A 25,619-nucleotide genomic window follows, 5' to 3' on the forward strand; every position below is an offset into this window, starting at 1 on the left:
TTTCTACACATGACAGCGACCATGCTGGGACATTATGGGCTTAATTCACATATGAAAATCCACGGTGTGGAAGAATTCGTTTTACATATGCTTGGTGGCCCTCATTTACTGTCTATGGGTTATATTTTATTGGTCAGAGCTAGTGTTTGGTGTATGAAAGCCGGCAAGCACAGATCTCTATTATAACAAGGTTTATACAAGTCACACTACAACTCAGAGTACATTTTCCTAATTATTAACTGGAGAAAAATAAAGCTTTTCCCAGATCTTAATGAAACCGGTACACAAGCATGTGTAAGTTCATTCACAATTGCCAGTCTAGGTACATCGCTGTTCCAGCCTTGATCCAGGCCATTCCAACAGATTTAGTACCGTGTATGTCACCCTCACACTACCCTGGAGTATAAATCTAAATATATAATGGGTGGCAAACCTTTCTGGTATGTGGATTCCCATGTGCAGCATCTCGTTCTGGAACAAGTCCCTATTGTTACACACCGTACAGCGGAAGAAAAATAATCCTGCACTCAGTGCCTGGTACTGTGGATGATAGAGAAACAGTGAGAGGGATGTTGCACAACATGGGACTCAGCATTATATAATGAGATAATTAAATAATTTCTACAGATGGGTCCATGTTTATCTTGGCCTTTAACAGGATTAACTGAGACTGGGCAGTTGGACTTAATCCCCTGCTGTATTGTTCTCTCTTATTGTATTGCAGCTGAGAACAATAGATGAAGGGCTTAAGCTAATAAACCATGGTGTACCTAGGCGCAGCAAACTAGCCAAGATAACCGTGGTTCTGTCCATATATAATACATCCCTACAAAAGTCGGTAGTTCTTAATGACTGACTGTGCCAAGAACATCAAGTAGAAACACAATAAGGGGTATATTTACTAAAGTGCGGATTTATAGAAGTGGAGAACACCTTCTTAAAGAGAATAGCTAGAATCTGATTGGTTGCTATGGGCAACATCTCCACATCTATAACCCATATTTTAGTAAATATACTGCTAAACGAATGCAACGAAATCACTATTACATCCTTCATTCTCACAGAACGCCTCGCTTATCAAGAAAAAAAAAAAAAAAGGAGCTTCGGGTCTACTGCTAACAGTTTAGATAAGTGGTTCCCAAACTCATTCTTCAAGGCACCCTAGAAGTCCAGGCTATAAGTATATCGATTATTTGAGCACAGATGGTTAAATCAGAATTACAGACCCACTAATTAAGCCACGTGTGCTTCAGAATGGATATCCCTAAAACCTGGACTGTTAGGGACAAAGTGTGGGAAGATCCGCTTCAAAAGGTGGTAACACCCAGAGGAGCACTGTTTACAGGCACCAGAGAGGTGAACAGATCTCCCAAACCGCAGTTCTGTTACACAAAAATAAAAACCCCAAACGGACTACTGCAAAGCCAAGTTCTGTCTGAGTCCCGTCATTCACACTCACAGAATCCCTGCCCTCTCACTATATGTGGAGCATGTACTACACAGAACCACAGAAAATAAGAATTTACTTACCGATAATTCTATTTCTCATAGTCCGTAGTGGATGCTGGGGACTCCGAAAGGACCATGGGGAATAGCGGCTCCGCAGGAGACTGGGCACAAAGTAAAAGCTTTAGGACTAGCTGGTGTGCACTGGCTCCTCCCCCTATGACCCTCCTCCAAGCCTCAGTTAGGATACTGTGCCCGGACGAGCGTACACAATAAGGAAGGATTTTGAATCCCGGGTAAGACTCATACCAGCCACACCAATCACACCGTACAACTTGTGATCTGAACCCAGTTAACAGCATGATAACAGAAGGAGCCTCTGAAAAGATGGCTCACAACAACAATAACCCGATTTTTGTAACAATAACTATGTACAAGTAATGCAGACAATCCGCACTTGGGATGGGCGCCCAGCATCCACTACGGACTATGAGAAATAGAATTATCGGTAAGTAAATTCTTATTTTCTCTAACGTCCTAGTGGATGCTGGGGACTCCGAAAGGACCATGGGGATTATACCAAAGCTCCCAAACGGGCGGGAGAGTGCGGATGACTCTGCAGCACCGAATGAGAGAACTCCAGGTCCTCCTCAGCCAGGGTATCAAATTTGTAGAATTTAGCAAACGTGTTTGCCCCTGACCAAGTAGCTGCTCGGCAAAGTTGTAAAGCCGAGACCCCTCGGGCAGCCGCCCAAGATGAGCCCACTTTCCGTGTGGAATGGGCTTTTACAGATTTTGGCTGTGGCAGGCCTGCCACAGAATGTGCAAGCTGAATTGTACTGCAAATCCAACGAGCAATCGTCTGCTTAGAAGCAGGAGCACCCAGCTTGTTGGGTGCATACAGGATAAACAGCGAGTCAGATTTTCTGACTCCAGCCGTCCTGGAAACATATTTTCAGGGCCCTGACTACGTCCAGCAACTTGGAATCCTCCAAGTCCCTAGTAGCCGCAGGCACCACAATAGGTTGGTTTAAGTGAAATGCTGAAAACACCTTAGGGAGAAATTGAGGACGAGTCCTCAATACCGCCCTGTCCGAATGGAAAATCAGATAAGGGCTTTTACAGGATAAAGCCGCCAATTCTGACACGCGCCTGGCCCAGGCCAGGGCCAACAGCATGACCACTTTCCATGTGAGATATTTTAACTCCACAGATTTAAGTGGTTCAAACCAATGTGACTTTTGGAATCCAAAAAAAAAAACTACATTGAGATCCCAAGTGCCACTGGAGGCACAAAAGGAGGCTGTATATGCAGTACCCCTTTTACAAACGTCTGAACTTCAGGGACTGAAGCTAGTTCTTTTTGGAAGAAAATTGACAGGGCCGAAATTTGAACCTTAATGGACCCCAATTTCAGGCCCATAGACACTCCTGTTTGCAGGAAATGTAGGAATCGACCCAGTCGAATTTCCACCGTCGGGCCTTACTGGCCTCGCACCACGCAACATATTTTCGCCAATAGCGGTAATAATGTTTTTGCGGTTACATCCTTCCTGGCTTTGATCAGGATAGGGATGACTTCATCCGGAATGCCCTTTTTCCTTCAGGATCCGGCGTTCAACCGCCATGCCGTCAAACGCAGCCGCGGTAAGTCTTGGAACAGACAGGGTCCTTGCTGGAGCAGGTCCCTTCTTAGAGGTAGAGGCCACGGATCCTCCGTGAGCATCTCTTGAAGTTCCGGTTACCAAGTCCTTCTTGGCCAATCCGGAGCCACGAATATAGTGCTTACTCCTCACCATCTTATCAATCTCAGTACCTTGGGTATGAGAGGCAGAGGAGGAAACACATACCCTGACTGGTACACCCACGGTGTTACCAGAGCGTCTACAGCTATTGCCTGAGGGTCCCTGGACCTGGCGCAATACCTGTCGAGTTTTTCCCAACGGTTTATAATCCTGTGGAAGACTTCTGGGTGAAGTCCCCACTCTCCCCGGGTGGAGGTCGTGCTGAGGAAGTCTGCTTCCCAGTTGTCCACTCCCGGAATGAATACTGCTGACAGTGCTATCCCATGATTTTCTGCCCAGCGAAGAATCCTTGCAGCTTCTGTCATTGCCCTTCTGCTTCTTGTGCCACCCTGTCTGTTTACGTGGGTGACTGCCGTGATGTTGTCCGACTGGATCAACACCGGCTGTCCTTGAAGCAAAGGTCTTGCTAAGCTTAGAGCATTGTAAATGTCCCTTAGCTTCAGGATATTTATGTGAAGTGATGTCTCCAGGCTTGACCATAAGTCCTGGATATTCCTTCCCTGTGTGACTGCTCCCCAGCCTCGCAGGCTGGCATCCGTGGTTACCAGGACCCAGTCCTGAATGCCGAATCTGCGGCCCTCTAGAAGATGAGCACTCTGCAACCACCACAGGAGGGACACCCTTGTCCTTGGTGACAGGGTTATCCGCTGATGCATCTGAAGATGCGACCCGGACCATTTGTCCAGCAGGTCCCACTGGAAAGTTCTTGCGTGGAATCTGCCAAATGGGATTGCTTCGTAGGAAGCCCCCATTTTACCCAGAACCCTTGTGCATTGATGCACTGAGACTTGGCTCGGTTTGAGGAGGTTCCTGACTAGCTCGGATAACTCCCTGGCTTTCTCCTCCGGGAGAAACACCTTTTTCTGGACTGTGTCCAGGATCATCCCTAGGAACAGAAGACACGTCGACGGAACCAGCTGCGATTTTGGAATATTGAGAATCCAATCGTGCTGCCGCAACACTATCTGAGATAGTGCTACACCGACCTCCAACTGTTCCCTGGATCTTACCCTTATCAGGGAATCGTCCAAGTAAGGGATAACTAAAATTCCCTTCCTTCGAAGGAACATCATCATTTCGGCCATTACCTTGGTAAAGACCCGGGGTGCCGTGGACCATCCCTACGGCAGCGTCTGAACTGATAGTGACAGTTCTGTACCATAAACCTGAGGTACCCTTGGTGAGAAGGGTAAATTTTGACATGAAGGTAAGCATCCTTGATGTCCCGAGACATCATGTAGTCCCCTTCTTCCAGGTTCGCAATCACTGCTCTGAGTGACTCAATCTTGAATTTGAACCTCTGTATGTAAGTGTTCAAAGATTTTAGATTTTAGAATCGGTCTCACCGAGCCGTCTGGCTTCGGTACCACAATAGTGTGGAATAATACCCCGTTCCCTGTTGCAGGAGGGGTACCTTGATTATCACCTGCTGGGAATACAGCTTGTGAATGGCTTCCAAAACTGCCTCCCTGTCCGAGGGAGACGTCGGTAAAGTCGACTTTTGGAAACGGCGAGGGGGAGACGTCTCGAATTCCAATATGTACCCCTGAGATATTACCTGAAGGATCCAGGGGTCTACTTGCGAGTGAGCCCACTGCGCACTGAAATTCATTGAGAACGGGCCCCCACCGTGCCTGAGCTTGTAAAGCCCTAGCGTCATACTGAGGGCTTGGCAGAGGCTGGAAAGGGTTTCTGTTCCTGGGAACTGGCTGATCTCTGCAGCCTTTTTCCTCTCCCTCTGTCACGAGCAGAAAAGAGGAACCTTTTGTTCGCTTGCCAACAAAGGACTGCGCCTGATAATACGGCGTCTTATTTTGAGAGGCGACCTGGGGTACAAACGTGGATTTCCCAGCTGTTGCCGTGGCCACCAGGTCTAAAAGACCGACCCCAAATGTCCCCTTTCAAAGGCAATACTTCCAAATGACGTTTGGAATCCGCATCACCTGACCATTTTACTGGTAGAATTGGACAACGCACTTATACTTGATGCCAGTCGGCAATTATTCCGCTGTGCATCATGCATATATAGAAATGCATCTTTTAAATGCTCTATAGGCAATAATATACTATCATTATCTAGGATATCAATATTTCCAGTCAGGGAATCCGACCATGCCAACCCAGCACTGCACCTCCAGGCTGAGGCGATAGCTGGTCGCAGTATAACACCAGTGTGTAAATACCTTTTTTTGGATACCCTCCTGCTTTCTATCAGCAGGATCCTTAAGGGCGGCCATCTCATGAGAGGGTAGAGCCCTTGTTCTTACAAGCGTGTGAGCGCCTTATCCCCCCTAGGGGGTGTTTCCCAATGCATCCTAACCTCTGGCGGGAAAGGGTATGCAGCCAATACTTTTTAAGAAATTATTAATTGTTATCGGGGGGAAACCCACGCAGCATCACACATTTTATTTCTCAGATTCAGGAAAACTACAGGTAGTTTTTCCCTCACCGAACATAATACCCCTTTTTTGGTGGTACTCTTATTATCAGAAATGTATAAAACATTTTCCATTGTCTCAATCATGTAACGTGTGGCCCTACTGGAAATCACGGTTGTCTCTTCACCGTCGACACAGGAGTCAGTATCCGTGTCGGCGTCTGTATCTGCCATCTGCCTGACGGCCTATGAGACGTCTGGACAGGCACAAGCTGAGTAGCCGGCTGTCTCATGTCAACCACTGTTTTTTTTATATAGAGCTGACACTGTCACGTAATTTTCAACAGTACATCCACTCAGGTGTCGACCCCCTAGGGGGTGACATCACTGTTACAGACACTCTGCTCCGCCTCCACATCATTTTCCTCCTCATACATGTCGACACACACGTACCGACACCCAGCACACACACAGGGAATGCTCTGATAGAGGACAGGACCCACTTAGCCCTTTGGGGAGACAGAGGGAGAGTTTGCCAGCACACACCAGAGCGCTATATATGTATAGGGACAACCTTACAATAAGTGTCTATCCCTTAAAAGCTGCTTATATCTGTTATTTTGCCAAATAAGTGCCCCCCTCTCTTTTTTACCCTGTTTCTGTAGTTGCAGGATGCAGGGGAGATTCTGGGAGCCTTCCTACCAGCGGAGCTGTGTGGGAAAAATGGCGCTGTGTGCTGAGGAGATAGGCCCCGCCCCCTTCACGGCGGGCTCTTCTCCCGCTTTTTACTGGAAAACTGGCAGGGGTTAAATACATCCATATAGCCCAGGAGCTATATGTGATGTATTTTTCGCCAACTAAGGTAAATTCATTGCTTCCCAGGACGCCCCCCCCCCAGCGTCCTGCACCCTCAGTGACCGGAGTGTGAAGTGTGCTGAGAGCAATGGCGCACAGCTGCAGTGCTGTGCGCTACCTTATGAAGACAGGAAAGTCTTCTGCCGCCGATTTATGGACCTCTTCTTGCTTCAGCATCTGTAAGGGGGCCGGCGGCGCGGCTCCGGGACCCATCCATGGCTGGGCCTGTGATCGTCCCTCTGGAGCTAATGTCCAGTAGCCTAAGAAACCCAATCCACTCTGCACGCAGGTGAGTTCGTTTCTCTCCCCTAAGTCCCTCGATGCAGTGAGCCTGTTGCCAGCAGGTCTCACTGAAAATAAAAAATAAGATTTTACTTACCGATAAATCTATTTCTCGTAGTCCGTAGTGGATGCTGGGACTCCGTAAGGACCATGGGGAATAGCGGCTCCGCAGGAGACAGGGCACAAAATAAAAGCTTGAGATATCAGGTGGTGTGCACTGGCTCCTCCCCCTATGACCCTCCTCCAAGCCAGTTAGGATACTGTGCCCGGACGAGCGTACATAATAAGGAAGGATATTGAATCCCGGGTAAGACTCATACCAGCCACACCAATCACACCGTACAACTCGTGATCTGAACCCAGTTAACAGTATGATAATTTTAAAGGAGCCTCTGAAAAGATGGCTCAACAATAATAACCCGAATTTTTTGTAACAATAACTATATACAAGTATTGCAGACAATCCGCACTAGGGATGGGCGCCCAGCATCCACTACGGACTACGAGAAATAGATTTATCGGTAAGTAAAATCTTATTTTCTCTAACGTCCTAAGTGGATGCTGGGACTCCGTAAGGACCATGGGGATTATACCAAAGCTCCCAAACGGGCGGGAGAGTGCGGATGACTCTGCAGCACCGAATGAGAGAACTCCAGGTCCTCCTCAGCCAGGGTATCAAATTTGTAGAATTTAGCAAACGTGTTTGCCCCTGACCAAGTAGCTGCTCGGCAAAGTTGTAAAGCCGAGACCCCTCGGGCAGCCGCCCAAGATGAGCCCACTTTCCTTGTGGAATCAGCTTTTACTGATTTTGGCTGTGGCAATCCTGCCACGGAATGTGCAAGCTGAATTGTACTACAAATCCAACGAGCAATCGTCTGCTTTGAAGCAGGAGCACCCAGCTTGTTGGGTGCATACAGGATAAACAGCGAGTCAGTTTTCCTGACTCCAGCCGTCCTGGAAACATATTTTCAAGGCCCTGACAACGTCCAGCAACTTAGAGTCCTCTAAGTCCCTAGTAGCCGCAGGTACCACAATAGGTTGGTTCATGTGAAATGCAGAAACCACCTTAGGTAGAAATTGAGGACGAGTCCTCAATTCCGCCCTGTCAGAATGAAAATTTAGGTAAGGGCTTTTACATGATAAAGCCGCCAATTCTGACACACGCCTAGCTGAAGCCAAGGCCAACAGCATCGACACCTTCCACGTGAGATATTTTAAATCTACCGTAGACAATGGTTCAAACCAGTGTGATTTTAGAAATCTCAACACAACATTGAGATCCCAAGGTGCCACTGGAGGCACAAAAGGAGGCTGTATGTGCAGCACCCCTTTCACAAATGTCTGAACTTCAGGTACTGAAGCCAGTTCTTTCTGGAAGAATATCGACAGGGCCGAAATTTGAACCTTAATGGACCCTATTTTAGGCCCATAGACAGTCCTGTTTGCAGGAAATGCAAGAAACGACCCAGTTGAAATTCCTGTGTAGGGGCCTTCTTGGCCTCACACCACGCAACATATTTACGCCAAATGCGGTGATAATGTTTTGCGGTTACTTCCTTTCTGGCTTTTACCAGAGTAGGGATGACTTCTTCTGGAATGCCCTTGTCCTTCAGGATCCGGCGTTCAACCGCCATGCCGTCAAACGCAGCCGCGGTAAGTCTTGGAACAGACAAGGCCCCTGCAGTAGCAGGTCCTGTCTTAGAGGTAGAGGCCACGGTTCGTCCGTGAGCATCTCTTGAAGTTCCGGGTACCAAGACCTTCTTGGCCAATCCGGAACCACGAGTATAGTTCTTACTCCTCTCCTTCTTATGATTCTCAATACTTTCGGTATGAGGGGCAGAGGAGGGAATACATACACTGACTGGTACACCCACGGCGTTACCAGAGCGTCCACTGCTATTGCCTGAGGGTCCCTTGACCTGGCGCAATATCTGTCCAGTTTTTTGTTTAGACGTGACGCCATCATGTCCACCTTTGGTCTTTCCCAACGGTTTACAATTTGGTGGAAGACTTCTGGGTGAAGTCCCCACTCTCCCGGGTGAAGGTCGTGTCTGCTGAGGAAGTCTGCTTCCCAGTTGTCCACTCCCGGAATGAACACTGCTGACAGTGCTATCACATGATTTTCCGCCCAGCGAAGAATCCTTGCAGTTTCTGCCATTGCCCTCCTGCTTCTCGTGCCGCCCTGTCTGTTTATGTGGGCGACTGACGTGATGTTGTCCGACTGGATCAACACCGCCTGACCCTGAAGCAGAGGTTTTGCTTGAATTAAGGCATTGTAAATGGCCCTTAGTTCTAGAATGTTTATATGAAGAGATGTTTCCATGCTTGACCACAAGCCCTGGAAATTCCTTCCCTGTGTGACTGCTCCCCAGCCTCTCAGGCTGGCATCCGTGGTTACCAGGATCCAATCCTGAATGCCAAATCTGCGGCCCTCTAGTAGATGAGCCCTCTGAAGCCACCACAGGAGAGACACCCTTGTCCTTGGCGACAGGGTTATCCGTTGATGCATCTGAAGATGCGATCCGGACCATTTTCCCAGTAGATCCCACTGAAAAGTTCTTGCATGGAATCTTCCGAATGGAATCGCTTCGTAAGAAGCCACCATTTTTCCCAGGACCCTTGTGCACTGATGCACTGAGACCTGTCCTGGTTTTAGGAGGTTCCGGACTAGCTCGGATAACTCCCTGGCCTTCTCCTCCGGGAGAAACACCTTCTTCTGGACAGTGTCCAGAATCATTCCTAAGAACAGTAGACGTGTCGTTGGAATCAGCTGCGACTACCTGAGATAGTGCCACTCCGACTTCTAACTGTTCCTTGGTTCTTGCCCTTATCAGGAGATCGTCCAAGTAAGGGATAATTAAGATGCCTTTTCTTCGTAGAAGAATCATCATTTCGGCCATTACCTTGGTAAAGACCCGAGGCGCCGTGGACAATCCAAACGGCAGCGTCTGAAACTGATAATGACAGTTTTGTACTACAAACCTGAGGTACCCTTGGTGAGAAGGATATATTGGGACGTGGAGATAAGCATCCTTGATGTCCAGCGACACCATATAGTCCCCCTCTTCCAGGTTCGCTATCACCGCTCTGAGTGACTCCATCTTGAATTTGAACCTTTTTATGCAAGTGTTCAAAGATTTTAGATTTAATATTGGTCTCACCGACCCGTCCGGCTTCGGTACCACAAATAGTGTGGAATAATACCCCTTCCCCTGTTGTAAGAGGGGTACCTTGATTATCACCTGCTGGGAGTACAGCTTGTGAATGGCTTCCAGAACTGCCTCCCTGTCAGAGGGAGACTTTGGTTTTGTCTGAGTCTGCTTGTAAAGCCCCAGCGTCATGCTGAAGACTTGGCAGAAGCAGGGGAGGGCTTCTGCTCCTGGGAAGCGGCTGCATGGTGCTGCCTTTTTCCTCTTCCTCTGCCCTTGGGCAGAAAAGAGTGACCTTTTGCTCGCTTGTACTTATGGGAACGAAAGGACTGAGTTTGAAAAGACTGTGTCTTTTTCTGTTGATGTGAAGTAAACTGGGGTAAAAAGGTGGATTTTCCAGCCGTTGCCGTGGCCACCAGGTCTGTTAGACCAGCCCCAAATAACTCCTCCCCCTTATACGGCAATACTTCCATGTGCCGTTTGGAATCTGCGTCCCCTGACCACTGTCTGGTCCATAATGCTCTTCTGGCAGAGATGGACATTGCGCTTACTCTTGATGCCAGGGTACAAATATCCCTCTGCGCATCACGCATATATAGCAATGCATCCTTTAAATGTTCTATAGTTAACAGAATATTGTCCCTATCCAGGGTATCAATATTCTCAGTCAGGGAATCCGCCCATGCGACTCCAGCACTGCACATCCAGGCTGATGCGATTGCTGGTCGCAGTATAACACCAGTATGTGTGTATATACTTTTCAGGATATTTTCCAGCCTCCTATCAGCTGGTTCTTTGAGGGTGGCCGTATCAGGGGACGGTAACGCTACTTGTTTAGATAAACGTGTGAGCGCCTTATCTACCCTAGGGGGTGTTTCCCACCGTGCCCTAACCTCTGGCGGGAAAGGGTATAGTGCTAATAACTTATTAGAAATTAGCTGTTTTTTTATCGGGGGAAACCCACGCTTTATCACACACCTCATTTATTTCCTCAGACTCAGGAAAAACTATTGGCAGTTTTTTCACACCCCACATAATACCCGCCTTTGAGGTATTTGTAGTGTCAGAAAGGTTCAATGCCTCTTTCATTGCCGTGATCATGTAACGTGTGGCCCTACTGGACATTACGTTTGTCTCGTCACCGTCGACACTAGATTCAGTATCTGTATCTGGATCCGTGTCGACCCACTGAGGTAGCGGCCGTTTTAGGGCCCCTGAGGGTGTCGGAGACGCCTGAACAGGCACTAATTGATTTGCCGGCTTTCTCATGTCGTCAACAGTTTTTTGTAAATTGCTGACATTATCACTTAATTGCTTAAACACAATCATCCAGTCAGGTGTCGACTCCCTAGGGGGTGACATCACTAACACAGGCAACTGCTCCGCCTCCACCTCATTTTCCTCCTCATACATGTCGACACACGCGTACCGACACACAGCACACACACCGGGAATGCTCTGATAGAGGACAGGACCCTACTTAGCCCTTTGGAGAGACAGAGGGAGAGTCTGCCAGCACACACCCAGCGCTATATATATATATACAGGGATAACCTTATATAAGTGTTAATCCCTTATAGCTGCTGTTAATCTAGTTATTTGCTGCCAAAATGCCCCCCCTTCTCTTTTTTACCCTGAATCAGATGCAGTACTGCAGGGGAGAATCAGGGAGCCGTCCTTCCAGCGGAGCTGTGAGGGAATAATGGCGCCAGTGTGCTGAGGAGATAGGCCCCGCCCCTTCACGACGTCCTTAACTCCCGCTTTTTTGTGTAAAATGGCAGGGGAAAAAATACATCCATATAGCCCTGGAGCTATATGTGATGTATTCCTTTTGCCAGCTAAGGTATATGTGTGTTATATTGCGTCTCAGGGCGCTCCCCCCCAGCGCCCTGCACCCTCAGTGACCGGAGTGTGAAGTGTGCTGAGAGCAATGGCGCACAGCTGCGGTGCTGTGCGCTACCTTAGTCTTGAAGACAGGATGTCTTCTGCCGCCGCTTTCACCGGACCTTCGTCTCTTCTGGCTCTGTAAGGGGGACGGCGGCGCGGCTCCGGTGACCCATCCAGGCTGAACCTGTGATCGTCCCTCTGGAGCTAACGTCCAGTAGCCTAAGAAGCCCAATCCACTCTGCACTCAGGTGAGTTCGCTTCTTCTCCCCTTAGTCCCACGATGCAGTGAGCCTGTTGCCAGCAGGACTCACTGAAAATAAAAAAACCTAACTAAACTTTTATTCTAAGCAGCTCTGGAGAGCTACCTAGTTTGCATCCTTCTCGGCCGGGCACAAAAATCTAACTGGCTTGGAGGAGGGTCATAGGGGGAGGAGCCAGTGCACACCACCTGATATCTTAAGCTTTTATTTTGTGCCCTGTCTCCTGCGGAGCCGCTATTCCCCATGGTCCTTACGGAGTCCCAGCATCCACTTAGGACGTTAGAGAAAACCTATTTAAACTTTTACTCTAAGCAGCTCAGGAGAGCCACCTAGATTGCACCCTTCTCGTTCGGGCACAAAATCTAACTGAGGCTTGGAGGAGGGTCATAGGGGGAGGAGCCAGTGCACACCAGCTAGTCCTAAAGCTTTTACTTTGTGCCCAGTCTCCTGCGGAGCCGCTATTCCCCATGGTCCTTTCGGAGTCCCCAGCATCCACTAGGACGTTAGAGAAATAATCTTGCAGAATATCCCCAATAAACTCTGAACAGTAAATGCCAGGTTTATTACAGTGTTAAAAGACAAAACATATTGCTGGATCCAAACCACACAATCTATACATGGATTTCATTTCTAGAAGACTCAACAGCACTTCTTCACATTGTCCTCACTTCCACGGTATCTGCAATCTATTAAATAGATATTTGTTACAATGAGTGGCTAGTACTAGACTACAATGAGCCTAAAGGCCCGTACACACTGGCCGATATATTGGCCGTTCTATTGAACAGCCGATATACCGCAGGTCCGTCGGCCAGTGTGTACGGGCGGTATGTCTGTGAACTCAGTCGTTCACAGACATACCGCGTTGGCCTTGCAGCACAGCCGATGGCCAATATATCTACCGATACATTGGCGCATCACTGTTTGTGTACGGGCGACCAGCCGACCCCCCATACACATTCTGCAGCAGCCGGCAGTGACTGACAGTTGAACTGGGCGGGCGTGTGTACACGCCCGCCCAGTTCGTGATGGTAGTCACTGACGGTGTATGCACAGCACACTCCCGATCCGTTCATAGGTATATCCGCAGATCAATTGATCTGCAGATATATCTATCAGTGTGTACTCCCCATAACACACAATGTAGATAGGAGTCACAAATATCACAAGATAAAATTCATAATAAAACATAGGATGAAGACCAAAGAAGAGCAGTCTGTCTAGGGAAGCATATAGTGTAAATACCGGCCTGGGTACAATATATACCTGTAGGCAGTCTCTATGAAACCAGGATGTTTTGCAGCAAGGTCCTCGTAGGATATGATAAGATGGGACGTGGTCCACATTTTCGAAGCATATTGTGCATGGGGAGGATTCTCCAGTTTCAGTTGAGAGAACTTTCTGCACTGGCCGATGATCCCAGCAGTACGACCTACACGGGAACAGACCAACGCTAACCTAATTACAGGTGGAAACTCCAATGACTTAACATTCTAAAACAGTAACACAAAACTATTCTAAGATTACCCATACTTTGCTGTAGAATAATCATCTCTAGATAAGACAATGGGCCTAATTCAGATCTGATCGCAGCAGCAAATTTGTTAGCAGTTGGGCAAAACCATGTGCACTGCAGGTGGGGCAGATGTAACATGTGCAGAGAGAGTTAGATTTGGGTGGGGTGTGTTCAAACTGAAATCGAAATTGCAGTGTAAAAATAAAGCAGCCAGTATTTACCCTGCACAGAAACAATATAACCCACCCAAATCTAACTCTCTCTGTACAAGTTATATCTGCCCCACCTGCAGCGCACATGGTTTTGCCCATAAGCTAACAAATTTGCTGCTGAGATCATGATCTGAATTAGGCCCAATGTGACACTGTGATATGTGCCAGAGCTCATGCTTTAACGTCTGTAAAATAGATATCCAATTGGAATATAACCCATGGAGGGCCTACTGAGCTTCCCTGCAGGTCTTAACATCTGTGAAGGGATGCAGAAATCTCGCCATTGTTGGTTACATTATAGACCGCAGTAACATATTATATAGTTGCATTTGTCAATGAGCTAAAAACATTATAAAAATAAATACAAATAATCTAAGGGCAGCTAAATAGTGACAGTGAATATGGAGTAGCCTACAGAAGAGAAGCTGGAACTTTTAGCATCACAGAAGTCCACGCCTTATTCAGAGATGAACGCTACTTGTATTGCTGCTGCGGTTTTGGACGCAGCAGCGGTGTGAAATTATGCTAGTGCCGCAGGTGGAGCAAATAGCAGATACGAGTGCCAAGTCCAAAGACACAGCATTGGATCACCATTATGACCATCGGTCGCGGTACTGGTCATGTGATGAGCAGAAGGCTATAATGGCTTCATCAGCTCCCTTAGCAGAGTCTAGTAACTGCTGCAGACACTAGCCTTGCCATTGCCAGAGAATGGAGTGGACACGCCCCAGTTCTCAAAAAACTCTGGCAGTCGCTGCCCATTGCCCACCCCCAAATGGATGCAGCATGTTAATCAGGCTGCGGCTTCGGGGGCACTGTGCCCCACGATACGACACATGCACAGAAAAGGTCCCGCTCATGCTCAGTATGCTAAATAGCGGAGATGTATACAAAGCATAGGTTTGCGAACATCTCCGAATCATACCCCCAACCATACCATACCATTTTGGCTTTAACAAAGACCAATCCCTACAGTAGCTGCTGTATCACCACAGGTGAGCCTTTACCTGAAGCTATCCATGAACTGGAAAATGCACTGCTTGTTCACCCCACAGGGAAAGTGATAGCTGCGTTTACAACGAGGGAACACACAGCCGATGGACGCGCCCAGTGCTCTACAGACACCGCACCTCTGGAAATGTGGAAGAAAAGGATTAGCACAATGGGTTAGATGTATTAACCTGGAGAAGGCATAAGGAAGTGATAAAGCAGTGATAAAGCAGCGTTAAGTGCGAGGTAATAACAAACCAGCCAATCAGCTCCTAAATGTTAATTTACATATGGGAGCCGATTGGCTGGAGTGTTTATCACCTTGCATTTATCACTGGTTTATCACTTCCTTATGTCTACTCCAGGTTAATACATGTGCTCCAATGTTTGGAGAAAAGCTTAATAATAAAACTCAGTATAATGAATGAGTCTCTCTCACCAGTTTCTTGGCTCTGTTCACTTCTTTCTTAATGTCACTAATCAGGAATCCATATATCCCTTCATCCTCTTCCCCTCTCTGCCAAATACCACTAGACAAGATCTACGTGGGAGGGAAAACCATACTCCGGTCACAGTTCCCACCCACAACACAGTCCACAAATAATAAGCATACCAATCACACGGCCATATTTAAAACATGCAAATAACCTCCGTAAATTGTGTCTTAAGGAAAAAAAAAATGCTGAAATACTAGACAGAATCAACATATGTTTCCTTAATAAACAAGTCAACAGTTTCCACTAGAATAGACAAGGAGGGGATGATTTAGAGTTGCACAGAAGTCCGTTTGGTGCACGGACTGCATGCATTAAGCTGGGCACATGTATCTACGGCCTGTCAGAGTTGCATGCATCTCACGTACGACTGAATGGGGCAAAGGGTGGCAATGGGGCCTTAGCCTACCAGTGCGTAGCCATGTAGATGGACATGCAGTTGATAAAAAGCTGCCCTTACGCAGAGAACATCTGGTTTCAGAGGGTTATCTTGCCGCAAGGATAGGGCTGGAGCACATGTGCACTGATAGCGGTAACAGATACTTTCACCAGCGGACTGATAGGGGGGTGCGGCCACACGGATGCAGCAATCTCTGAATATAGGAGGAGACCCACATTTATTTCCAAGAATGCTATGTGGCAGATTAGTGTACAACTCTAAATAATCCCCTCAAGGAACTAGGAGCCACGATTTCATATACTCACAAGACAGTAATAGTGCAAAGTCAACTTATGTTCTTCTGAAGTTATTTTCTCGCCATATTTCTCAATACAGTCATCTGGCCGTCCGCAGAGCATGCAGGCTGATAAAACAGATAACATGCAGTTTATGTTACCATGTAAACCTTCAAGTATATAAATTACATGCTAAAAATTAAATAATCAAAGTTATTACAGATACCCTAAATTACATTTAGGTGTGAGGTACAAAGAGAAGACGCTGCACTTCCCTGTTTCCACTCAGAAAACCCCCCATTTATAATGAAGCATTCTTAGGGCGGGATTTACTTAAGGGAAAATGCGGAAACACACAGTTTTACCACATTTTCATATGTACTAACCCCCGACCGCCGCGTTTTCGTCCCATAGGGTATCGCAATTTTTTTATGACGATACCCTATAGAAGCCTATGGGATTCTTACACCGCCGCCGCCGGATCCCGCCGCCGCCCCGCGCACGACGACAGCCCTCCCCCCGCATACCTGTGTGCTGGTGCGACCCCCTTCCTCCTTCTCCCCCCCCCCCGCAGCACAGCCTTGTCTCCTTCCGGCTGCAGGGGGGCAGAGGAGGAGCCCGGAGACTCCCTGCACACATCACCTTCCGGGTCTGGGAGGTGTCGGAGACCACCGCTGACCCCTGAAGACATTGCGGGGGGCCTCCTATACCGCATTGCGATACTAATCGCTTATGTTAGTACATATGCGATTAGTATCGCTGCGGTAGGCGGCGAGGAGCGGCGATGACTTATAGTACATCCCACCCAGGGAGAGGCCTGGGCACTGGCTGTAGCACAAGACCACAGAGTATGTACAGATGAAGTGCTCCTATGCGTACATGGTATTTAGAACTGGAGCATTATTGTATGTAAATCTTAAAAGGAACACTAAATTGGCATATTTATTGCCTATTAATAACACTCAAAATTATAGGAGAGCAAAAAAGTGTATGCGATATAGCTCAAAAGCTGCTATTAGGGGTGATATAGCTATGAGAACATTAAGCGTTCAGCTAACCACACTTGCTTTAACATGCAACTGAATAGGGAATGGTTCATAGAATCGACCACACTTATGTCGACAGTGTCTAGGTCGACCACTATTGGTTGACAGTGACTAAGTCGACACGAGGGTCGACATGAGGTGTTTGGGTTTGTTTGTTTTTTTTTCATTTCATTTTCTTCGTACAGTCACCGGGAACCCCGAATAGTGCACCATGTCCCCTCGCATGGCTCGCTTCGCTTGCCAGCTTACCGTTCTCTATCGTAGTCCACATGGATCGTAAAGTATGAAAAAGGAAAAAAATAAGAATTTACTCAGCGGTAATTCTATTTCTCGTAGTCCGTAGTGGATGCTGGGAACTCCGAAAGGACCATGGGGAATAGCGGGCTCCGAAGGAGGCTGGGCACTCTAGAAAGATTTATGACTACCTGGTGTGCACTGGCTCCTCCCACTATGACCCTCCTCCAAGCCTCAGTTAGGACACTGTGCCCGGACGAGCGTACACAATAAGGAAGGATTTTGAATCCCGGGTAAGACTCATACCAGCCACACCAATCACACAGTATAACTCGTGATATTATAACCAGTTAACAGTATGAAACAACTGAGCCTCTCAACAGATGGCTCAACAATAACCCGATTTAGTTAACAATAACTATGTACAAGTATTGCAGATAAACCGCACTTGGGATGGGCGCCCAGCATCCACTACGGACTACGAGAAATAGAATTACCGGTGAGTAAATTCTTATTTTCTCTGACGTCCTAGTGGATGCTGGGAACTCCGAAAGGACCATGGGGATTATACCAAAGCTCCCAAACAGGCGGGAGAGTGCGGATGACTCTGCAGCACCGAATGAGAGAACTCCAGGTCCTCCTTAGCCAGGGTATCAAATTTGTAGAATTTTGAAAACGTGTTTGCCCCTGACCAAGTAGCTGCTCGGCAAAGTTGTAAAGCCGAGACCCCTCGGGCAGCCGCCCAAGATGAGCCCACCTTCCTTGTGGAATGGGCATTGACAGATTTTGGCTGTGGCAGGCCTGCCACAGAATGTGCAAGCTGAATTGTACTACAAATCCAACGAGCAATAGTCTGCTTAGAAGCAGGAGCACCCAGCTTGTTGGGTGCATATAAAATAAACAGCGAGTCAGATTTTCTGACTCCAGCTGTCCTGGAAACATATTTTCAGGGCCCTGACAACGTCTAGCAACTTGGAGTCCTCCAAGTCCTTAGTAGCCGCAGGCACCACAATAGGCTGGTTCAGGTGAAACGCTGACACCACCTTAGGGAGAAACTGGGGACGAGTCCTCAATTCTGCCCTATCCGTATGGAAAATTAGATAAGGGCTTTTACATGATAAAGCCGCCAATTCTGATACTCGCCTGGCCGAAGCCAAGGCCAATAACATGACCACTTTCCACGTGAGATATTTCAGATCCACGGTCTTTAGTGGCTCAAACCAATGTGATTTTAAGAAACTCAACACCACGTTGAGATCCCAAGGTCCCACAGGAGGCACAAATGGGGCCTGAATATGCAGCACTCCTTTTACAAATGTCTGAACTTCAGGTACTGAAGCTAGTTCTTTTTGAAAGAAAAATCGACAGAGCCGAGATCTGTACCTTAATGGAACCTAATTTTAGGCCCATATTCACTCCTGCTTGCAGGAAATGCAGAAATCGACCTAGTTGAAATTCCTCTGTTGGGGCCCTTTCGGCCTCACACCATGCAACATATTTCCGCCATATGCGGTGATAATGATTTGCTGTAACCTCTTTCCTGGCTTTAATAAGCGTACGAATGACTTCTTCCGGAATGCCCTTTTCCTTTAGGATCCGGCGTTCAACCGCCATGCCGTCAAACGCAGCCGCGGTAAGTCTTGGAACAGACAGGGCCCTTGCTGTAGCAGGTCTTGTCTGAGCGGCAGAGGCCACGGGTCCTCTGAGATCATCTCTTGAAGTTCCGGGTACCACGCTCGTCTTGGCCAATCCGGAACCACGAGAATTGTGTTTACTCCTCGCCTTCTTATTATTCTCAATACCTTTGGTATGAGAGGCAGAGGAGGGAACACAAACTGAGTGATACACCCACGGTGTCACTAGAGCGTCCACAGCTATTGCCTGAGGGTCTCTTGACCTGGCGCAATACCTCTCTAGTTTTTTGTTTAGGCGGGACGCCATCATGTCCACCTGTGGACAATCCCACTGATTTACAATCATTTGAAAGACTTCTGGATGAAGTCCCCACTCTCCCGGGTGGAGGTCGTGCCTGCTGAGAAAGTCTGCTTCCCAGTTGTCCACTCCCGGAATGAACACTGCTGACAGTGCTAGTAGATGATTTTCCGCCCATCGGAGAATTCTTGTGGCTTCTGCCATTGCCATCCTGCTTCTTGTGCCGCCCTGTCGATTCACATGGGCGACTGCCGTGATGTTGTCTGACTGGATCAGCACCGGCTGGTGTAGGAGCAGGGATTTTGCTTGACTTAGGGCGTTGTAAATGGCCCTTAGTTCCAGAATATTTATGTGAAGGGAAGTCTCCTGACTTGACCATAGTCCTTGGAAGTTTCTTCCCCGTGTGACTGCCCCCCAGCCTCGAAGGCTGGCATCCGCGGTCACCAGGACCCAGTCCTGTATGCCGAATCTGCGGCCCTCCAGAAGATGAGCACTCTGCAGCCACCACAGAAGAGACACCCTGGTTCTTGGAGACAGGGTTATCAAGCGATGCATCTGAAGATGCGATCCGGACCACTTGTCCAACAGGTCCCACTGAAAAATTCTGGCATGGAACCTGCCGAATGGAATTGCTTCGTAAGAAGCCACCATTTTTCCCAGGACCCGCGTGCAGTGATGCACCGATACCCGTTTTGGTCTCAGAAGGTCTCTGACTAGCGAAGACAACTCCCTGGCTTTCTCCTCCGGGAGAAACACTTTTTTCTGGACTGTGTCCAGAATCATCCCCAGGAACATTAGACGTGTCGTCGGAACCAGCTGTGACTTTGGGATATTCAGAATCCAGCCGTGCTGGTGCAGCACTTCCTGAGATAGTGCTACTCCCACCAACAACTGTTCCTTGGACCGTGCCTTTATTAGGAGATCGTCCAAGTACGGGATAATTAAAACTCCCTTTTTCCGAAGGAGTATCATCATTTCCGCCATAACCTTGGTAAATACCCTCGGTGCCGTGGACAGTCCAAACGGCAGCGTCTGGAATTGGTAATAGCAATCCTGTACCACAAATCTGAGGTACTCCTGGTGAGGATGATAAATGGGGACATGCAGGTAAGCATCCTTGATGTCCAGGGATACCATGTAATCCCCCTCGTCCAGGCTTGCAATAACCGCCCTGAGCGATTCCATCTTGAACTTGAATTTTTTTATGTATGTGTTCAAGGATTTTAAATTTAAAATGGGTCTTACCGAACCGTCCGGTTTCGGCACCACAAATAGTGTGGAATAGTAACCCCGGCCTTGTTGAAGTAGGGGTACCTTGATTATCACCTGCTGGGAATACAGCTTGTGAATTGCCGCTAGCACCGCCTCCCTGTCTGAGAGAGCAATTGGCAAGGCAGATTTTAGGAACCGGTGGGGTGGAGCCGCCTCGAATTCCAGTTTGTACCCCTGAGATACAATTTGAAGGATCCAGGGATCCACCTGTGAGCGAGCCCACTGATCGCTGAAATTCTTGAGGCGGGCCCCCACCGTACCTGGCTCTGCCCGTGGAGCCCCACCGTCATGCGGCGGACTTGGAAGAAGAAGCGGGGGAGGACTTTTGCTCCTGGGAACCTGCTGTTTGTTGCAGCCTTTTTCCCCTACCTCTGCCTCTGGACAGAAAGGACCCTCCTTTTCCACGCTTGTTTTTCTGGGTCCGAAAGGACTGAACCTGATAAAATGGTGCCTTCTTAGGCTGTGAGGGGACATGGGGTAAAAATGCTGACTTCCCAGACGTTGCTGTGGAAACTAGGTCCGAGAGACCATCCCCAAATAATTCCTCCCCTTTATAAGGCAAAACTTCCATGTGCCTTTTGGAATCTGCATCTCCAGTCCACTGGCGTGTCCATAAACATCTCCTAGCCGAAATGGACAATGCACTTACTTTAGATGCCAGCCGGCAGATCTCCCTCTGTGCATCTCTCATATATAAGACTGAGTCTTTGATATGGTCTATGGTTAGCAGAATCGTGTCTCTGTCTAGTGTGTCAATATTTTCTGACAGTTTATCTGACCACGCAGCGGCAGCACTGCACATCCATGCTGACGCAATAGCTGGTCTAAGTATAATGCCTGAGTGTGTGTATACAGACTTCAGGATTGCCTCCTGCCTTCTATCAGCAGGTTCCTTAAGGGCGGCCGTATCCTGAGACGGTAGTGCCACCTTTTTAGACAAACGTGTGAGCGCTTTATCCACCCTAGGGGGTGTTTCCCAACGTGACTTATCCTCTGGCGGGAAAGGGAACGCCATTAGTATCTTTTTAGGAATTACCAATTTTTTATCAGGGGAAAGCCACGCTTCTTCACACACTTCATTTAATTCCTCTGATGGGGGAAAAACTACGGGTAGTTTTTTCTCCCCAAACATAATACCCTTTTTAGTGGTACCTGGATGTAAATCAGAAATGTTTAACACCTCTTTCATTGCCTCAATCATACAGTGAATGGCCTTAGTGGGCATCAGATTACTCATCGTCGTCGACACTGGTGTCAGTATCAGAGTCGACATCTGTCTGAGGTAACGGGCGTTTTACAGCCCCTGAAGACCTTTGAGACACCTGAACAGGCACGAGCTGAGAACTCGGCTGTCCCACATTAGGCATGTCGTCAAATTTTTTATGTAAGGAGTCTATACGTGCACTCATTTCTTTTCATAAGCTCATCCACTCGGGTGTCTGCCCCGCAGGGGGTGACATCCCTTGCAAAGGCATCTGCTCCGCCTCCACATCATTATCCTCATCAAACATGTCGACACAGCCGTACCGACACACCGCAGACACACAGGGAATGCTCTAAACGAGGACAGGACCCACAAAAGCCCTTTGGGGGGACAGAGTGAGAGTATGCCAGCACACACCAGAGCGCTATATAATGCAGGGACTAACTGAGTTATGTCCCTTATAGCTGCTTTTATGTATAATATATATATTGCGCCTAAATTAAGTGCCCCCCCCTCTCTTTTTTACCCTTACTGTGGTTGCAGACTGCAGGGGAGAGTCAGGGAGCTTCCTTCCAGCGGAGCTGTGAGGGAAAAATGGCGCCAGTGTGCTGAAAGGAGATAGCTCCGCCCCTTTTCCGCTGACTATTCTCCCGCTTTTTTATGGAATCTGGCAGGGGTATTTACCACATATATAGCCTCTGGGGCTATATATTGTGGTATTTTTGCCAGCCAAGGTGTTTTTATTGCTGCCTCAGGGCGCCCCCCCCCAGCGCCCTGCACCCTCAGTGACCGGAGTGTGAAGTGTGTGAGAGGAGCAATGGCGCACAGCTGCAGTGCTGTGCGCTACCTTGGTGAAGACAGAGTCTTCATGCCGCCGATTTTCCGGACCTCTTCTTGCTTCTGGCTCTGTAAGGGGGACGGCGGCGCGGCTCCGGGACCGAACATCAAGGCTCGGCCTGCGGTCGATCCCTCTGGAGCTAATGGTGTCCAGTAGCCTAAGAAGCCCAATCCGGCTGCAAGCAGGCGAGTTCGCTTCTTCTCCCCTTAGTCCCTCGCTGCAGTGAGCCTGTTGCCAGCAGGTCTCACTGAAAATAAAAAACCTAAGTCTATCTTTCTTTCTAAGAGCTCAGGAGAGCCCCTAGTGTGCATCCAACCTCGGCCGGGCACAAAATCTAACTGAGGCTTGGAGGAGGGTCAGTGGGAGGAGCCAGTGCACACCAGGTAGTCATAAATCTTTCTAGAGTGCCCAGCCTCCTTCGGAGCCCGCTATTCCCCATGGTCCTTTCGGAGTTCCCAGCATCCACTAGGACGTCAGAGAAAAATTGAGAAATACTCATGTTGACCTGGTACATCCAGACCAGACCTAGTACATGCTGACCGATAGTCTGGTCGACCTAGAGACCGGATACCACTGAATCATGGCCACGTGCTTTGTCCCAAAACCTACACCATGGCGACAATAACCAATTGTATATGTAATCATTTTCCTACAGAACTAACAGGCCCCTGCGACACCAGAAGAACGCAAGCTGCTTGGCCAGGTTTGCCACTATTGCATATTGTATCTACTTGTACTTGAAGCTTAGAGGGGTAATTCAATTATCTGCTGTAATTTACCACAGGATAACGGATCCCCATGGGGCTATTCAATTAGCCCTGAAGTGAGCATGCCGACAGCACTTATTGGGGAGGTTTGTTACGTGTGAACAGGCGTGAAACCCCCCCCCCCCCGATACCTAGGGATGTGCAACACACAAGTCGTGAACTTTTCACAAATTAAAGAGGGTTCAGGTGTAAAAGGGTCTGGAAATGAATAGCCTCATGCGATAAAACCCTTTCTTACCCCCATTAACTTTACGGAGCCAACTGAATTCGGCCCTGAATTGCCCTAAGAGTAAATCATATATTCTGACCTATTTAGAAGATATATAGGGGGAGATTCAAATGTTTGAAAAATCAGTTGGGAGTCTGTTTTCTTCTATCTAATAGACAGGAAAAAACAGACACCCAACCGACTTTTCAAACATTTGAATCTCCCCCAAATTATCCACTACTTCTGATCACATGAGATTTGACAATGTTTGCATTTTAGATTACATCACAAAAACTAAAAATAAAAACAGCCAAAAGAACCAAAATCCACCTATATAGTTGACACTCACCAGCGCTGGAATTACTCATTTTGCCACTTCCTCCTGCAACATAAAAAATACAAAAGACTCATTTTACTAACTATTCTCAGAAAGTGTAAATAAAACACAGATAAAAGTAAGGGAAGATACATTAGAGCAGAGTAAAGAACAAAGCCAGTAACTTTGTATATGAAACAAATCATATAGCAATGCAAGGAGGGCAAGTACATTTATTATATTTCCATACAGGCCAAGTACCATGATTTTGCATGTAGTCCACAAATGCTGGACAGTTTCATTTAACACTGCAATTTAGATTTTAGAGTTCTGACACGCCCCTCTCAAAGGCTAAAGCTGGGTACGCAGTAGGTGATGTGTACCCCAGCCAGAGCAATGCGATGTAATAGTGTTCACTCTAGGTTGTTTTAGCAGGGCGCCGCGCCCTCTCCGTTATTTAGAAGGCAAAACCCGCCCTTTCCCTTTTGCGGCGCCCTGCTAGGACAGCCACCGGCTTCCTGCCCTCTCTGCGTGTAAAGATGTCGTGCGCATGTGCGCGGCATCCATTCACGCATTGGGAGAGAGCTGGGGGAAGCCCAGCACTGACGGAGGTGGTGGGCACGCCAAAAGTGACGTCGCCGGCCACAGACGCCCTCTATAGTAGCGTCTGTGGGCCGCACCGCCCACTAAAATGACAGGGGCGTGGCCATGCCCCCTAATTTGCATGCGCGCGCCAATGTGCCCCGGCGCCCTGCCTCATCCTAGGGGGAACACTACGTAACAATATATTACATTGACGTATACAGTGTGCAATATATTGTGATGACACAAAGTATTGTGGTCTGTGGGATCACCTAATCTGACATGCAGCAGATCAGATGGGACCATCCAGAGAATGACCACCGGGCACGGCAGATCACAGGTGCACACTATGCAAAAGTACAATGTATTGTTCTGATGCGCCCCCCCCCCCCCAAACAAAAAAAAACCCCAGACATTTGAATCGCTCCCCAACTGACGGTTATCCTGCTAAAAATGAGATTAAGTGGCAGTTTAGCTGTTAAGCAACACTGGGGGTGCTCCCCTGCAGTTTATTTGTAAGCAACACTGGGGTGCTCCCCTGCAGTTTATTTGTAAGCAACACTGGGGGTGCTCCCCTGCAGTTTATTTGTTAGCAACACTGGGGGTGCTCCCCTGTAGTTTATTTGTAAGCAACACTGGGGGTGCTCCCCTGCAGTTTATTTGTAAGCAACACTGGGGGTGCTCCCCTGCAGTTAAATAGAATACAGTATGTCACCCAAAGAGCGAGAAAATAAACTCTTGAAAATAAAACTTAACTTTTATAATACTTAATAAAAAAATCAAAATCCAGTAACTTTAACGATATATACATCCACATATATCATAACCCTTGGTTCTTGTAGAATCAAAAATACATATCATCAAATTCATATTCAGACAAATACCCTGATGAGTAGCTGCATTAAAGTAATATCCATACAGCAAAATAGAAATGCCCAATTTACACAGTAGGAAGAAATATGTCTGATATGCAAACAAAGACAACAGTACCAGGATAGAGAAATAGTAACCACAGAAAATAAAACGGATATCCATAAACAGTGTAAGATGCAATTACAAATGTTATGTCAAAAGTATCCACTGATATACGTAACTAGTAAATAGTATATGGGGAGGGGGTTCAATTGCTCAGTGCAGACAGGGCAAATTATTTCTGCTCGCAGCCTGCTGAGGGGGTTAGCTAAAGGGCCCTATACACGGGAGAGATGTGTGCTGAGCGAACCGCTCAGCACACATCTCTCCCGCCGCTCTGTAGCAGAGGCAGGGCGAGAG

The 25,619-nt window shown here is 47.8% G+C and overlaps 1 protein-coding gene across 3 annotated transcripts in view; it reads right to left on the reverse strand.

Annotated features, from left to right (window-relative positions):
• G2E3 (G2/M-phase specific E3 ubiquitin protein ligase) overlaps positions 1–25,619 on the reverse strand; it is an 80,868-nt gene that overhangs the window by 36,865 nt on the left and 18,384 nt on the right. For all 3 annotated transcript variants that reach the window (XM_063948151.1, XM_063948153.1, XM_063948152.1), the window contains exons 2-7: positions 23,799–23,831; positions 15,979–16,076; positions 15,219–15,320; positions 14,797–14,921; positions 13,328–13,493; positions 434–540 (exon numbers count right to left, since the gene is read on the reverse strand). In XM_063948151.1, the coding sequence (XP_063804221.1) occupies positions 434–540; positions 13,328–13,493; positions 14,797–14,921; positions 15,219–15,320; positions 15,979–16,076; positions 23,799–23,817 (617 nt within the window). In that variant the 5' untranslated portion in view covers positions 23,818–23,831. The remainder of the gene's footprint in view (positions 1–433; positions 541–13,327; positions 13,494–14,796; positions 14,922–15,218; positions 15,321–15,978; positions 16,077–23,798; positions 23,832–25,619) is intronic.

Source organism: Pseudophryne corroboree, chromosome 12, assembly GCF_028390025.1.
Source record: "Pseudophryne corroboree isolate aPseCor3 chromosome 12, aPseCor3.hap2, whole genome shotgun sequence".
Lineage (NCBI taxonomy): Eukaryota > Metazoa > Chordata > Amphibia > Anura > Myobatrachidae > Pseudophryne > Pseudophryne corroboree.